General features: G+C 39.5%; 1 protein-coding gene across 5 annotated transcripts in view; it reads left to right on the forward strand.

Moving 5' to 3' along the window:
* arhgap9 (Rho GTPase activating protein 9) overlaps window positions 1–17,705 on the forward strand; it is a 43,409-nt gene that overhangs the window by 15,978 nt on the left and 9,726 nt on the right. For 3 of the 5 annotated variants that reach the window (XM_063473414.1, XM_063473417.1, XM_063473415.1), the window contains exons 5-13: window positions 6,315–6,566; window positions 8,355–8,444; window positions 12,566–12,631; window positions 14,524–14,670; window positions 14,832–14,930; window positions 15,826–15,887; window positions 16,001–16,088; window positions 16,788–16,883; window positions 17,366–17,464. In XM_063473414.1, coding sequence (XP_063329484.1) covers window positions 6,315–6,566; window positions 8,355–8,444; window positions 12,566–12,631; window positions 14,524–14,670; window positions 14,832–14,930; window positions 15,826–15,887; window positions 16,001–16,088; window positions 16,788–16,883; window positions 17,366–17,464 — 999 coding nt within the window. The remainder of the gene's footprint in view (window positions 1–6,314; window positions 6,567–8,354; window positions 8,445–12,565; window positions 12,632–14,523; window positions 14,671–14,831; window positions 14,931–15,825; window positions 15,888–16,000; window positions 16,089–16,787; window positions 16,884–17,365; window positions 17,465–17,705) is intronic. The other 2 variants (XM_063473416.1, XM_063473418.1) reach the window with 2 other exon arrangements.

Below are 17,705 nucleotides of genomic sequence, written 5' to 3' on the forward strand. Positions count from 1 at the left end.
TTAATTTTGACAGTGAATGCGCACCTGCGGCCCACTTATGTGCACCCCTGAATATAGATGTAAACATTAGTTTTTTGCTCTTGTGGTGTCGAAAGGAAATGATTTTTTCTCTCATCTTTCTGTCACCAAGTTTGACTGTATTAGTATATATTAGTAGTTTTTGGCCTTTGCTGTAGTTTTGTTTAGATTTATTTGATTGGGTTTTTTTTTAAACACTTTGGCACTGTGAGAGTGATACACAGTGGGAACATAGTGACACACAATGGACAAGCACAGGAAAGCAAAGATCACAACCCTGTAATGATATCATAGGTGACATTTGGTACTCATCTACTCAGACTTTTGAACCTCTACTCAAGTTTTTTTAAAATGATGAATGCTTGTTTAAAAAAAATCACGTATTTAACTTTGACAGACATTTAATTTCCACAGCACTGTACGTTTCTGAAAAGCAGTCCACATGACGTTTGTATAAGTTTGCCAAAAAGAAGGTCGAGGCAACAAAGCAGATAAATCAAGCACTCTGTCAGCAAACAGTTAAACTTAAAGGCAGCAGTTCTTTAAATCTGATAGCCCACAGCTACTTGTTGGACAGTTTTCACTTATCATCCTCATACTTCTGAATTAAACAGTGAAGGTAAATGATGGAAAACATGGCAGTCAAAATCCATCACATGCAACTCAGATTGAATGAAGTGATGTAATTTTAAACTCCTATCATTGGCAAAGTCTTTAATCTCATGCAAAGGTCATATCTCCGTTTAATTGGTGATTCTAAATGGGTCATAGGTAAATGTGCGAGCGACTGGTTTTCTGTCTGTCTTGGTCCTGCAATAGGCTGCCAACCTGTCTAGGGTGTACCCTGCCTATCCCTGGGATAGGATCCAGCTATTGCTGTGACTAATCAAGTAAAATTGAAGTAAATCAAACACAACAATATAAAAGATTAAAAGACAAATCGTAAGATTTATAGCAGCGTCTGCTACATTCTTTCCATCGAAGTTAAAGACAGTTGGATAAAGTGTAGCAAAGGACAGCATCGGCACCTTTAACTTTGACCCCGTGTATGGGGTAATTACTGATGTCTGTACTGTACTGTTGGAATTTTTTTATTTAGCTTAATTCATCTGATACAATATATGATTTGAATATTAGTAGAAGCAAACAACTACAGGAATACCATAGGACGATAAAAATAGAAAAATCCTAATGCGTCTTTTTTGAATCCCACATAATGATTAAGATCAGCTGCGGCAACAGTGGCTGGTTTTTATTTATATTAGTGTTTGACGTTAATAATCCTCCTAGAGCAGCAATCAAGTTGTGGTGACGCCAGAGCTTCCCAGTGTTACATCAGAAGGTATTACACAAGGCCTTGTTGGTGAGACAAATACTCAAGGTTATTCTTCTGCAAGTGGGAAACTCCCACAGCTTAGCATCCCAACTGTCTGTCCAAATAGACTTTTCCTCCGACTGAACCGTGCTTCCACAAGACACTTGTAACTGTGGGTACATGTGATCTCAGTGGAAATGACAGTCCTCCCTTTTTTGTTTTTTATCTCCAATCTCTCTTCCAGCCAGTCTGTCTCCGTGTCTGTTCCTCTCACTCTCTGAGGACCATGTTCTTTCGAGCCTTTAATACCAGTAAGCAGGATTATTGCAGCCACATTCAGGTCATAACTCCCTGTTTATCAACCAGAAAACACTCTCTAACCACACATTCCTGCCAGGCCTTCTTGTAAGTGCTGCCACAGTGATGATGAATTTCAGCTTAATTTATCTTTTTGTCCTCCACGGGGGAGAAATCTATTTAAACAGTATTTTTATGGGAATTTGTTTGAGCCATTAGATATTGCTTCATTACAAACCACAAGATAATTACTGTGATTGATTGTTGTACATGGTGTTCAAAAGCCATTGGCATTGATATGGTGCCATAATGCTTTCCACATGTATATAAAGGCTTTCCAGAGAATTGTGGAATATGCCTGCAAGCCTTTGAAGTGATGCTGACTCATAAGCTGAAACTCACTGTCACATTTAGCCTATATGTGTTCCGTGGTGTTATGGTCAGGGCTCAGCAGAGGTCATTTGCATACATGGAGAAGCAGTGGGTTAGCAGAAGCAACAATAAGAGATTTTGTATGATGCTACACGCTGGAAAAAATAATGCACATGAGATAAAATAAGATCAAAACTCTGTTATGAGATTGTTCGTCAAATACAACTTACCACATGCAATCATGTGGAAAAGAGCGTTTTCACACCACTCTATGCAGTCCTAAGAAAAACTAAGTACGCCCTTTTTCCTTCTATAGGAAATAACAGGGCAAGTAGGAGCCAACTGCTGCTAACCAAATACACTTGATCAGCAAGTGTGAACACCCCTATAAAAAGCAGAACTTCATGACAATACAATTATAAAACGACTGAAAAATATGGTCGTCTGCAGAAAGGAACATGTTAGCGCAGCTTTGCTTTGCAAACTTGCATCTGATAACCCTACAAGGTTTCTGCATCAGTATACTTTGGAGTGGTGGCCATAATGCACAGTACCACATTTGGTAAAAACTAAAAGCAGCATATCAGCACCAACACTTTATAGCAGGTGTCAAGCATGGCGGTGGAGAGGTGATGATTTGGGTTTATTCTGCAGACACAGGATCTTGCAGTTACTAAGCTGAAGATGAACTCATCTGTTTACCAAAATATGCTCGAGTCAAACGTGAGGCCCTCTGTCTGACAGCTAAAATGTGGCTGAAATTGGCTCATGCAATAGGAAGATGATCCCAAACACACCAGCAAATCTACAACAACACCGAAAAGGAAAAGAAGCAATAGTCTGAACACCACATACAGTCATGCACAGCTGCATCATCCACTGTCTAGACTTTTGTACCCACAGAAACTCGACCGTTCAAGCAAAGCGCGGGTGCACAAATTATACCACGTTCCTACATTTAACTGCATTCATAAATTCACATCTGCAACAATTTCCTTCCCGAAACTTTTCCCAGCCGCAGAAACGAACCATCAAAATTAAAATGTTACACAAATTAGTTGCTGCACCAAGCACATTTTACAACACGTCAGTCCTTATATATTTAGTACAAGTGCTTACTTCTCTTTCGTGGTTATGTTATTTTGTGGTAGCGTCATAGCGAGTGACCAACTCTTAATATTTATCCACCGAGTATAACTAGAGATGATGATGAGGAGGTGGTGTAAAATAAAGAGAAAGAGAGAAAGAAATGGTGCACAAGAGTGTCTTATGTTCAAACAGCCCAACAATATACACTACAGGTGATGTCATTGGTGTGACAATTTCACTTTAATAGATAAAAACAATGGTTGCAAAACATATTTATGATTAATAACACTGATAATGGCTCTTTTGGGATAGGGATAGCTCAGTAGGTAGAGTGGTTGCCCCATGATCCACTGAATCGACTGAACGGCTATCTTGAGGTACCCCTGAGCAAGGTACCGTCCCTCCACACTGTTCCCCAGGCGCCCAATGGCTGCCCACTTCTTCACTGAGTGAATGGGTTAAATGCAGAGAGGAATTTCCCCATGGGGATCAATAAAGTATACTTTCTTTCTTTTGTGCAGTTTATATATCAAGCAAGTAGGCGACACGACAGAGAAATCAGTTAGTTCTCTATTAAGTGTCTGATATAATTACTTTTCATTTTAAGGCAAAACAAAATGTCAAAAAGTGTTTTGGGAATATGGGATTGGATTCGTGTTGTCTTTATTCTTGATTTTCTTGTTTGAGAATTCAGTTACTTTGCTGAATAAATGTAATGTGCATGTTCAGGCTTCTGCTACAGCACAGGATTACAGTAGGGTAAAACATGGCTCTGTTTGACTTTGTTAAGAAAGATGTTTTGCTATATCTGCTGAGGTAGACAGAAGTAAGCAGTGGGACAGGAAGCTTCGGGTGACATAAAGGCCCAGTACTGCCCCCTGGAGTAAACTACCATCACGTTGCTCATCATACACACCATGCTCCTTCAGTTAATAACTGAAAGGCAGTGTTATGTAACAGGGATCAACCAGCTTGTAAGTCAATCAGTTTCTGAATTATGCTTCAGCTATATTTGATACAAAAATGATCTTTAGTGCTTCAAATTCACTTAAGTGGATTTATAGATCTCCTTCTCTTGTAACTGCTTCCTTAGTGCTCTCTGCCAGGGTGAGTGCAGATTATTACAATGGCAGGTTATTCTGTAATAAGAGGTAGGATGATGTATTTGTTTCTCAAATTATTATTATTATGACAGGTTATTTTGTAATAAGATGCAGGAGGATTTTTTTTTTCCTGTTTATTGCTTTATATGGGATTTCAGTCTCTTCTTGTCTCTTCTGTATGGGATTTCTGACTGCCTTTGTTGAAGCCACAACAATCTGCTGTTAGTTGTTTCCAGTCTGTGCACTTATTTTTTATTCATACGCCATAGTTGAGTTGTTGAGTAAGAATACTTGAGTAACAATTTGGAGTAAAATGCAGACATTTTAGGCATTAAAAGTTAAATAAGGATGCCTCCAAAAGTCAGTCAACTTCATACTAGTCATGGTAAAAAGAAAGCATACCCTCTTTCATTTCTTTAAGTTCTTTTAAAGGTTTTACATACGAAGACATCATGAAAAAAAAAAAATTTTTTTACCAGGTCTTAAAATTAGGTAAATGAAGCCTGAGATGATCAACAGCATATGACGTATTGTGCTATGTCATGATTTATAACTAACCCAAAATACAGAAGCAGTGTGTGGGGAAGAAAACCCATGATTCAGTTGCTTGTGGAACCACTTTTAGCAGCAGTAAGTTGAAGTAGTTGTTTTCTGTATGACTTTATCAGTGTCTCACATGATTTGGAGGAATTTCAGCCGTTGCTTCTTTAGGGCATCGCTTCAGTTTGTTGAGGTTTGTGGGCATTCATTTTTGCACAGCTCTCTTAAGATCTCGCCACAGCATTTTAGTCAGGTTGCGCTCTTGACTTTGACATTCTGACATTCTGTTATAATTTGCTGGTGAGCTTGGGGTCATCATCCTGTTGACCCAGTTTGGGTGAACATTTAGTTGTTGGACAGATGGCCTCACGTTTGACTCAAGCATGCTTTGGTATTCAGAGGCTTTCATGTCATCTCAGTGACTGCAAGGTGTGAAGGTCCTGTGACTTGAAAACAAGTCCAAATGACCATGCCTCCACTACTGTGCTGACAGCTGGTATGAGGTGTTTGATTTTTTCTAAATGTGGCACTTATGTGCATTATGATCAGACATCTCCAATTTTTGTTTAGTCTGTTCAAAGGGCATTGTTGCAGAGGCTTGTGGTTTTATCGACTGCAATTGCTCACTGAGGCTTGTAGAGTGTGGAGCTTTTGAATTTTTCTCTGAGCATTGTATGATCTGACCTTGGGGACAATTTGCTGGGACGTTCACCAAGATTGTAGCATTGTTTTAACACTCACCAGAATGCTCCAGACCTTCTTGCCGATGACCACTTAATCAAGTGTGTCTGATTAGCACCACCTATCTGCGACTTATCCTCTTAATTCCTATGAAAACGGGAAGGGTGTGCACACTACTTCTGCATTTTAGTTTAGCTTTTGTTAAAAGAATAATCCCACTCTAATATGTCAGGTTTTGTAGTACATCTGAGGTTGTATTTAGAAAATTTTAGAATATTTTTTGTCCTGATATGTAAAACCTGAGAATTTACCATTTTACCTTGACTGTATGGAAGAGCAAATCTGTGATAGAAATAAATTAATGTTAAATGGTAAAGACTTGTGTAGAAAAACAAGAGTAAACAGTGATTGCATGAATGGGTGAATGAGGCAAGTTGTATAAAGTACTTTGAATGCTCAGAGTAGAAAAGTGCTACCTAGGAACCATTTACACACATGTATTTTTTTCTTACTATTTTATTTTCCATTTGATTAATTTATGTAACTCATGTTTTTATTAATTTGCATTTTAAATTTTTGCATATTAATCTTTAATTTCATTAGCAGATTTTGGCAGTTTCTGTCTTACATAAAGCATCCTGTGCGATGTGGTACTTGTATATGATCCTCTTGCCAGAAAAACTCAACTACTGTACACGATATGTCTGTGAAGGTTGTGTTTTGGTTTGAGGCAGAGTTCCTCAAGTTCCTTCAAAATGCAATATTTACTCCTTTCTGAGCAACTTTTACATTTAAATCTCACATTTTTCCTTCTTATACACTTTTGACTTTGGCTCTCTTTCTCTACTTCCTTCCCTCTTATTTTTCTCCTTTCCCTTGTTATTATTTATACGTAAAAGGTTCCAACAGAGTCTTATCTCTCCCAGCTGTCCTGGCAGGACTCTCCACTTTATACTGAAAAGCAGACAGAGAAGCGTCAGTCACAGCCAGAGCCATCTAGCCCCGCTCCAGGTGAGCAGCCTCTTCAGATCTTGGGCCTATGGGAGCAGTACTCTGACGCGACCACAGGCAGATGGTACTATGTCAACAGCATTACCAAAGAAAGGTCCTGGAAACCTCCTCGCCGGGCCCGTGGTCAATATACCAACCAGGTAAAATATCCATCTCAACAGGAAATCCTTCAGTGTTCACTCTTCCTCCCTTAATCCAAGTTTTTCCTTTTTTTTCCCAATTGCTTTATTGTGTAGCAGTTTCCAGAGTTTAATGAAAGTGTCTTCTCATAAGAGAGACCATAGAAGAGGGTCAGGGTGTACAAATGAAAGAGAATGCTCATTTATATGCTCAAATGGTTTGACTGTATCAGCACTAAAAGGGACCTTTTCATTAAAAACAGGCTTGGTTGTCATTTTTTCTTTTTACGTAGACACAGAGCATTGAAGACACGGCGATCACACATCCACAGCAGGAGAGATCGATACTATGCATGCTCTCGCGTTGGCAAAGGGTCACGTTGAACTTAAAATTATCTGGTGTTTTCTTGTGATCTAAAAACTTTGCAGAAATCCTTTCCCCCATACACAAGCAGTGGCATTGTCCTGGGTATTTTGAGGGTTTTTTGTTTCTTTTTTTAAAATTATAATTTTATATAGGTTCATAGGTTTATTGTTACATTTGATTTTCTTGCTTAGTATCTTGGTTAGGATTCTGTGAGTTCCATCCCTTGTTTGCTAGTGTTTCCCTGTGGCATGGCCCCAGCATGCTCACCACGTTGGTTGTGTCCCTGCTGGTAACACATCACTCATCCACATTCATTTATGATACGCACGTTGCGTGGGTATACAGTACAAAGCCCATAGTGTCTCAACTAAGTGTTCAGCTACTTCCTGTTTTATTTTGTCACCAAAATAAAACTTACTTCTTGGAAAGCACAACTTATGTCTTGTGATTTGCTTTTCGTTTTACTTCCCGTCTCATTATCCTCGATCAGACTCACCTGTTTCTTTTTCCTTCTCCTCGTTAATTCTCTGATTCCTGATTTACCTTGATTTTGTAACGTTGTATTTTGGGGTCTTCTTGCCTCTGTTTCAGATTTTAGTTTTTGGACTTTAATCAACAAAATAAGCAGCTCACTTTGTGCTGTTGAACTCTGCCTTTAACTTCTTTAACTTCAACATGACAAGCTCTGCAGAAAATTTTGCTTACATTCATGTTTACTTGTCTCTTCTTGTAGAAATACTATAAGTGAAAAACTGTTTAGTACATGCAGAGTCTCCACAGGTAAACATGTGTTTCATACTGAAACTGTGCCAGAAACGCTTTCCAGAACTACAGTTTTTTCTGAAAGTGAAATGAGGAATTGCACATTTAATATTAAGCCGCAGCGACTAACTGGTTAGCTTGGCATAATGTACACAAGAAAACAAGAAGAAGCCAAATGACACTGTGAACCTGACTCTGTCTAAATGTAACAAAGTCCACACACATTTTTGTTTGTTCACTTTGTGCAATAAATTAAAAAGAATGTTCATGAGGATTATTTGCTCAGCTGTTTATTGGCTTATTTCCTGGAAATGTCCTTTGTTGTTTCCCTTTAACCAGTCAAGCATTTAACTTTGCATAAAACAGCATTTGCTGTCAGTTTAATTTTTACATTAAGTAGTTTCAGTTGTTTCAGTTGTGAAATCTTATCCTCATTAAGCACATTTATTTTTCAAAATATAGCAAATAAATAAATAAAAATTAGAAAATACCATTTGCTACTTGGAGTAGAGAGCAGTCTGACAAAAGGTCCCAACTTTATTACATTTTATTATCATTATTTAAAACTGTGAATGGGTATTTACAATAACATTGGAGGCCAATCTTCTAATATTCATAATAGGTAGTGTGAGTAAGGCCCTTCCTGTTTCATATAATATACTTTTTTGCCCCTTTGGTAGGCTGGTCCAGGACAACCTCAGACGTTACCCAGGGACACCAGCCATCTGTCACTATCCCTTACTGCAGCAGGAAATGGAACAACGCACAGGGTAAGTATACTGTCCTTCTGAGGAGGCAGTAACATCCAAGTATATTGAAGCCATTTCATTTAAAACCTATTGGCTTAATTTATAGTGACACAACTTTGATGCTTGTAATCCTAGAGTAGGTTTGTGAGTTGAGATGGTGAGCAATGAAGACAATAAATAAATCATTGGACATGGTCAACAACAATAAACGGTGCTCAGTTGGTACTTCAGGGTTAAAAGTGTGCTAAGAAAATATTCCCCACCCCGTTACACCACCACCGACACCAGTCTCAATCATTGATCCAAGGCTGGATGAGTCACTGCTGATCTTTATACTACATTCTGACCATACTATCTGAATATCACAACAGAAATTAAGACTCATCACACCAGGCAATCTTTTCCAATTCCCTACTGTCCAGATTTGGTGAGCTCATGTAAATTGTTGAGTTTACACAAACTCAGTTTTAGTTTCTTGTTCTTAGCTGACAGGAGTACAGGCTGTTATGGTCTTCTGTTGCTGTAGCAGAAGGGGTTGATTTAAATTTAGCCAATTTTGCCTTCATGTTTTGCACATCTCTGGCCTGTTCCCAGTTGCTCGGCTCCTGCTATTTTTAGAAAGCTTCCTGGAAGTCAATTTCTCATCAGTTGCACATGTACATTTTGGATTTGACCATGGACCTCAACTTTGGAATTTGCATGCCCTTATTTAAACATGCAGGTGTATATGTGCAATCGACCAGTGGCCTGTCCAGCACGTGCCCTGCCTCTCGGCCTGTGTCAGCAGGGACAGGCTCCAGCCACCCTGCAAATCTGAATTGTTTGAGTGGATGAAAATGGATGGAACCACGGTCTGCCCTACTGACCAGACAGTGGGTCTCAAACTTCAAAAAGGAAATCCAACTTAAAGCTTTTGCTGTTTTAATATTGTGGACGTGATCCACTGAGCATCGCAAATGAGCAAGTGACTTCCAGGAAGAAATCCAAAAATAGAGGGAGAGCTGGAAGGTGAGGTGCACAGTGAGACATCTATCATGGGACAGTCAGCCAAATTTAAATCATGTATTATTTTTTTAATTTTAGTTTTTTAAAAGCAGAATCACAGAGAATGTGGATTGTATATCATACACACCCCTCTCACCTCTCTCACATGGATATATTATGTGTCAAGATCAGCATCGTGCTCCAGATTAAAGCAGACAGACATGCAGCCATAGGCAGCCCCCAAGGTCATAAAAAGGAGATTATATCTTTCTTGTTGTTTCATTGTTACTGACCAAATCTGTCTGTCTATCTAGATATCTGGCTATCTAGCTAGCTGTCTAACTATTTATTACATGCCCTCTCACACACTTTCTCTCAAATGATGTGTTTTATTGGGCTCATCCCTGAAGGCAATGACAAGCTAACGCCTCTTGATGTGGCGCAAATAAGCACATGCTATTAGGGCCGCACGGAGACAGACAGAAAAGCGTTTTCAACCCAAAACATCACAGGACTAAATTTAAACCACTCAGTGAAACTTACCATCTGCCTTAAACCACCTCCTGAACTCACAGATGCCGTCACAGTAAAAACTTTCAGGGCATCATTCATTTCATCTTCATGTTACACACAAGGAGGATTTATAGTGTTCAAATGAGGAAGTAACTTTGTTGTCTACAGCAAGGTTTTTTTTTTCGGATTAGGCAACAGATGTCAGTGTCTGAAATTGACATGTTCCCTGGATCTGTGACGACATCTACGTGGTGAAGCAAGGCAAGCAGCCTGATGCATATTATTAGAGATAAGCATTTTGCATCTAAAGGTTGCGTTGCCTCAGTGTTGCGTCAGTGTTTCAAATTTAATGTTGCTCATCAAAAAAATACCCACATGATCAAAGCAGTGATTCCCCCCCATCAAGTCAGTTTGAGACGCATACTGTTGACCTATATGTGTCACTTTTTATTCTGGGGTACATATACAACCCAACAGGAACTGCACCCGTGACATGTGTCAATGCATACTGCATGCCGCACAGGTGTTAAAACCCAAGTGGCCCATATTATTTGTTGGCCCAGATAATTCTAGTCTTTTAATTTTTAAAAGCCTTTTTAACACAGCTCATCTGTTAAAGACAGAAGCATTAGCTGTATTTTTTTTTCCTAGTACTTTCTAACTACCTCAATAAAAATCTGTAAATAATTAAGATAATTATACACATGACGATTTTCTGAGTCTTGCTTGTAGGGATTTGCTTCTGCGTTGTTTCATGTGAATTCTCTGAGTCAGATGAAATAGTTAATTTGATGACATCACCCTGGGATTTTGAAAATTCCAGGCTGATGTTTCAGGGTGATGATGGTCGTTTCACTGTTTCATTTTGCAGATACACTCTTTTGCTGTGTCTTTGCAGGTTGCACAAAACATTTTATGAAATATGATGAATTACTATTGATAAAAACTAGCAGTTACCAAAGTTTTCAGAAGGCAGACCTCAAACATCTCCTCAACAGCACTATCTGTCATGTCGCAGATGTCAGATGTGGTCTTGTAAATGTATTACAGATTACTGAACATTATTGAACATTAATTAAGCATTTAGGGTGGTGGATGTCCAGCTGTTTGTTTGTTTACTTCTGGTTTACTTTGTAGTGCCATGAGTTGGTATACGAGAAACTGTTTTTTGTAATTATAGTGCTGCATACTTTGACTTCAGTGTTTGCTTGTTCGTTACTTTCCACATAACCTCAACATGTGGTTTCACACCTGTGTCTGTTTGGCTTGAGGCACATCATGTATCAGTTGGGTTATCATGGCAGGCAGTTTATTTGGTTATTGTGGGAATAAATATACTAAGATCAGACTTACAACAGTTCCACTTTCTGTTGTTAATTTCTTCAGTATTACTTATTACTTTGTAAAATGTTTAAACTACTGGCAGACTCATACTATAATGCTATAAGTCCAAATATGCAGAACTAACAAGAAACCACAGAACTGTGAACTTTTTTACTCTTTGTACTTTTTCATATATAATGGAGAGTTGTTACACATGGTTTTTGCTTCTTGCTGAAAAAGCCACACTCTGATCTTGCAAACAAAAACTGTTGGGCAGCTGTAATTGTGTCAAAGTTAGCAAAGTCCTGGTATGAATATTGAGCTGAGAACACACCTTCCTGTCTGAGCTGTTATAAACGGGGCTGGCTGTATCGCCTGATAAAGCTAGCTTCCCTCTAGAATGGGGAAGTAGTCATGAGCTGAGACACAAGGGACAGATGAATGGTTTTCACATTTTTACACTCAGGCAAAAGAGCGTCACGGTATGAAATGACAGAACGCTGAGAGCTTTAACTCGACAGATAAGACACAGAAACACGAGCTGGCCCGGACGGTACAGCTGGATACAGTCATCCAGTCAGAATGAGCACCTACGCTGTGAGTTAACTTTACTTTTCTGTATGTTCTACATTCTACCGTTGAAGCTTTGGCAGCTCATGTGAAGTTACCCAATTGTCGATTGTGGCAATATCACTTACTCATATTATCCTAATGAGAGGTGATGGTTCTGATTTTGTTATACTCACAAAAAGCACATTTGACTGTGTTTTTTTGGGTCGGTGTGAACCCCGTTCAGTATCTAGGACCTTACGTGTCTGAGTCAAACGAGTGCTACGCGATTAACGTGTAGCTCTTACTGAGTAATATCTGCCTCTTATTAACGTAAAATGAACAGGGACACGTGTGCTTGTGTGCCTGTAAATACGTCTGAGCAGCGATAGTAAAAAAGCATTTATGTGTTTTATCTGGCAGGATGTGAGCAGGGGAGAGGAAAATAGTTTGAGTGTGGTTAGATGAGTGTTGCCCTGGGTTCATTTGTACATTTAACTGAACGATCGTATCGGTATCCTGTTTTTCAACATGGGTGTGATATTTGCCCAAACTGCCGGTTGCCTCTCTTCAATAGTGACAAGTACAGTTTTCTCAGTTTTTACATTTTTGTTATTAAGTCTTAATTTGATCATTCTCTGCAGAAAATAAAATGGGCTGTTATTTTATTTGAAATTAAATATATATGTATACATATGGTAACTATACTAATCCGCCTTTGTCTTCTTGCCTCCCTCTATCTCGCTCCTTTCTCTCCTTGTGTTTCTCGTTAGCTGTCACCTGATTTCCTCTTTGGGAGCCACCAGAGGAATGCTGACAATGGCTGGCAGATGAAACAGGTAAAACTTCTCTCTACCTGCTGCACTCGCCAGAGGGTATCTAATGCATTTCACCTTGACTTTCACCTTATAAAACAAAGACTAAAGCGCCCTTTACTTGCTTTACATACTCTCCCTGCACAACAGGATGCATTTGGTTAACAAAATGGGACATCATAGAACTTTTGGTGACTTTGTCTCCCATCTCGACTTTGTCACTTTGTGAGATAAAATCCTGCTTCATGGTTTGCGTGCATACAGCATCTGCTTGGCCTGACTCTTCGTCTTTAGAAGAAACCTTTAGATGACAGCCCTTCCTTGCCTTGTACTTTTCCTTTGCAGGCCCGACTGTTAACATATTCCTGAGCATTTTGTCAGCGCTTTAAGGGCTTTTGGTGGAGGGTGTTTTCCTCATGAAAATCAATGAACTCAAGTCATTAGATTTGCAAAAAGTGCATCTGAGCTGTATTACTGTAGAATATATTAAAGTTATTGCCAGCTATGCTCTTTAGATTCTCAGAGATCAGCATTTATGCATATTAAGGTGGCGAAATAGCAATTCATGGTGTAAAAAGAAAAGCTGTTACCCAAGCAGGTCTTACTGCAACATGTTGCATCACAGTGGGGTGTGGGTGCACTTGGTTTAAAGCCCTTTTAAAGGCCTACTCTTAGCAAAGGAGCAGATTTGGCTCTTAGTGCTAATCCTCCACATGAGGAGATGGCAAACATTAGGAGGGATATTTAGTCTGATTGTTGGAACTAGGTTACATGGATTGGGAAGTAAACTCAATTGTGGCTTTTGCTGCATGAAAAGTTGAAGTAGTGTGAATTTGTGCATCCGTTGTTTTTGTACACACAAGGGTTTGTAAGCCTCAGCAGTTTGTCTGTTAAGTGCAGTGGCACGTATTGTGCCTCGTTGTGTCTCTGGCAAACTCGTTTGTCCCCATCTGTGTAAAAAGTTCAGTGTGGATGCTCATTGTGTTGGAGTGCTGTGTAAATATAGAAATGTGTATGTGACACTGTTGTGCAAGTAGAACTACTGCTACGATGTTCTTCCTCAGTTGATTAAACTATGTACAACTTAATTCTGACCTCAACCTAACACAACAGAGAGAACTGAGAGTCAAAGGCTAACACTCTCAGAGAGCTGATGCAGGGATACATCTGTATAATTTGCTGCTGCAGAGTGAGGTGAAGGATATGCAAATGGACAAATGATAGCAATAAAATATCTATTTTACATCTTTTTATAGACTTTTCTGCATGTCTGTCAGAGAAAAGATCAGAATTGTTATCTTGACAAAATATATTTGTCAACAAGGCCGCTGTGGGTGCCGGCCCAGCTCACAGGTTGAATGGGTTAAATGCAGCCGTGTGACCCTAACCTGACACCCGTTGCTGCGTGTCTGTCCAAACTCTTTATTTCTCTCCCCGCTTTTCTGTCTGTTCTTCACTGTGCTTCAAATAAAAGCGAAAAAGCCCCCCAAAAAACAAGCCCACTGCATCAAAACTTCAAGAATTTACTTGAATGACTACTTTCACTGTCAGTATGGTTAAACTTTAATAGTGAAGACCCAATAAAGAGATATTTTTATCATAGCACCTATGAACAGTAAAGATCAGAAGTGTGATGAAGCAGGCTGACTGATTGCGTTGTGTGGCTGATGTTTTTCTGTTTTATTTAAACTACTAAGCATTAATAAAGAGTCATAGTTGACCTTTGGCCTTTGTACTATTGTACTGTGGTTGCACATTCAGTTATTCATAACTACGCAAGTATATCAGCTCTCAGAGGCTTTAAATGCACCATTTACAGATATGAAAAAAAATAAAATAATAGCTCAGCAAATTGCTCTTTCCTTTGGTTGTATGTTCCACCCTTTCACAACTCTCCTGAACATTTGACCTTGAAGAGCATGCAGCGTGCCGCCTCCTCTGACACCCTGAGCACGATGGCATTTAGTGACACCAGAACGCAGTGCCATGATTCTGCACCCCTGCATGATGTCAAGCAGCAACTCAACCACTCCCAGTCCATGATCCTGCCTGACAACGGCAAGGTATTCGCCTCCCGAGCACACGCTCCACACAAGCTCATAAAGTGTTTTGACAGAGAGAAAGAGGAAATGGAGATACCCGTCAACAAATAGTTATCGCACAAAACATATGCACATACACAAACGGACAGCTGAGCAGATGACCACTGCTTCCTGTTTTTCAGCTGGTCCAGCAGTGCAGAGATTACTCCTGCAATGTGACCAACATCGTTGTGGAGCCTCCGTCTCCTGCGAGCTCGCCGGACAGTGATGGCTGCACACCAGTGAGAAAACTCCACCCTTTAATTTAAAGCTGAAGTGAAAGCATATTTCCATATATATTTATATTTTCTAAAAGGACTTGGAGAACGTGCTGCTAGTTGCTTCTCTCAGCGCAGCAAACGCTGAAGTTTTGGCTTTCACAGGACAACGAGGCTCTAAAAAATCCAGCACTGTCAGCCAAATAATTCTTCCTAAAGCGTAAAACTTCAGTGCGTATTTTCTAATAATAACAAGTTGATTTAAAGAAAAAGCGGTTCTCCATAACGCATTCCTTTGTGTGCCTTAATGACAATCAGCCTTTTCTTTTACTGCATGTGAGGTAGCTGGAGGTTATCCCAGCCATCATAGTGTGAGGGGTGCAGTGCACCCTGCACAGATCACCAGGGTGAATGTGCTCTTATTTGCAGGTGTTCTGTGGTTTACTAACATTTTTCTGATAAAACAGAGCAATTCAAATTTTCAAGTATTATTTTTTTTCTACCACAGTTCATTTGCAGAAGTTTAGGCTTGTAGGTCATCACTGCTTTTATGCGCCTACCATGTTCAACACTTATGAGCTGTAAGTTCATCAATACCAGTGAATTTGTTCTTTTACCTTAAACGGGGCCATACCGCAGTGGGAGATTTTAAAGCATTTCCCCTCCTCCTATTTCTTGAATGATGCAACAGCCAAGTTTAATGCGTTTGCAAAGGATGCTGTAATATTACACAGAGTAAAATCCTGCTGTGGTGCTGTAATGTTAAAATTCAACTTGCCCTCACACACTTCTTAGATGCTCTTTTTTTTATTTACTCCACTCCTGCTTTTTCTGAGCAATCCTGCCAACGTGACACTGTAAATATTACTGAATACTGCAGATATTAATGTGCTTTTAAACCCTTTTAATGTGTTCCTAGGAGCTGGAGAAAGCGGGCCTGCTGAACAAGACAAAAATTGCAGAAGGTGGCCGAAAACTGAGGTGAGGCGGCTCTTAGAGAAGATGAAAAAAGAAATGTTTTTATTAATTCAGCAAGTATGATTTTGCTAAGTGAATCCCAGCTTATGAGTACATGCATTCTTGTTGGGTTGCAGGAAAAATTGGAGCCCTTCCTGGGTGGTGTTAGTAGGGAACAGTTTGGTTTTCTTCAAGGACCCCAAATCACAGACACCTTCTAGTTGGGTAAGAGCACAGACAGACTCTGTAATTAAGGATTTTAGAAAATTAATACTATTATTAGTTATTGTTTCATAAGACCGCATATGCTGTATTCCTGGGGGTTAAAAAGCTTGTATAACTAGATGAACAAGATATTACAGAGGCCAATGGTGCATTTTTTATGTCCCTAGGCCTTTTATTGCTTGTCTAAACCTGGCTTGAGTGCCTGGATGTGGATTTGTTCATGGCATTGTTTGGTGATTCATTCATTCTTTTTGCCATTATTCCTTTCTACAAGCACCGGTGGTTTAGGGAACACCAGGAGCACTCCTACTATTGATTTTTCCCACTTATCCAACACTTATGAATATTTTTTTCTGTTTTCTTTAGATGCCAGGATTTTTAAGCCTCCACAGTTGCCATTATGTTTTGTTTTTTCTTATGTTCATCCCATTCTTGTAAAAGCCTGCTCTTTCTAACAGTTATTTGTAGTTGTAGCCTCCTGTGTTAAAGAGCAGTTTTTAATATTTTTGTTCACTATGCTGTTAAAGTTAAAGAGGTCATGCAGACCAGTTACAGGTGTTATATGTGAAGGTTGGTCAGAATGTGACAAAGTAGGGCAATAAAGGCTGCACAACAAAATCCAATTTTTAGAAACAAAAAGTGGTCAATTCAGGCAACTGAGTCGTAAGAGTAAAAGAAAAATGTGTTTCTTATACGCAGAAACCGGGAAACAGTCGACCTGAGAGCAGTGTGGATTTAAGAGGAGCAAAACTGCACTGGGCCAACGAGCTGTCCAGCAAGAAGAACGTCTTCAAAGTAAGAAACAAAACCCCCAAAAAGTGAAGTAAAGATTGCAAAACCTGCAAGAAACTTTGACAGACCTGTGGTTTCATCCTCTTAAAATCTTTCTCAAGAAATTTTTTTTCCGTGATCCTGGAAACGAAGCACGTCGGTTTCCTTAGCAAAATGTTCCTTTGCGCTGATACACTGGGAATATACACTGGGGCTATTCTGTCAGCAGTGAGGGAAGCGAGAATGGGAAGCTTGCTTTCGCCAGCTCGGTGACCCATTCTGCCGAAGAGGAAGCAGTAAAAATATTTTTAAAGAGAAATCTGATAAACTGATGAGCTAATTATAACATTACGGTCAAGCTACTACAATACGTCCAAATAATTAACTTACATGTCAACTTTTGTTAAAGTGGATTCACACAGAAGGGTGGGAAAGCCAGTGGAGAGTGGGACAGTGCGTCTGGAGTTAACATGGGTCAAATGTTTTATTTTGTTTTGTTTTGTTAGTTGAGGACTGTGACAGGCAACGAGTTTCTTCTGCAGTCAGAGACGGACTCGCTGATCAGAGAGTGGTACAGCACCATCCAGAATGTCATCGACAGGCTGGTGAGAAACACACACTCACTCTCTCACAGACACACACAGCTGGACAACACAACCCTGTGGGTTAAATATTACTGTCAGTATGTCTGTCGTTTGCCTTTAGCTACAACATCCAGGCTATCGCTCACTTTGCTCATACATTTGGAAAATTTTACCTGTAAAACTCTGTAAAAGGTTTTAAATAACCTCCTGTGTTTTTTACTTTATTAAACAATGGTGTCGTTTTTGTTTTATGCTGTTTAAT

Source organism: Pelmatolapia mariae, linkage group LG5, assembly GCF_036321145.2.
Source record: "Pelmatolapia mariae isolate MD_Pm_ZW linkage group LG5, Pm_UMD_F_2, whole genome shotgun sequence".
Lineage (NCBI taxonomy): Eukaryota > Metazoa > Chordata > Actinopteri > Cichliformes > Cichlidae > Pelmatolapia > Pelmatolapia mariae.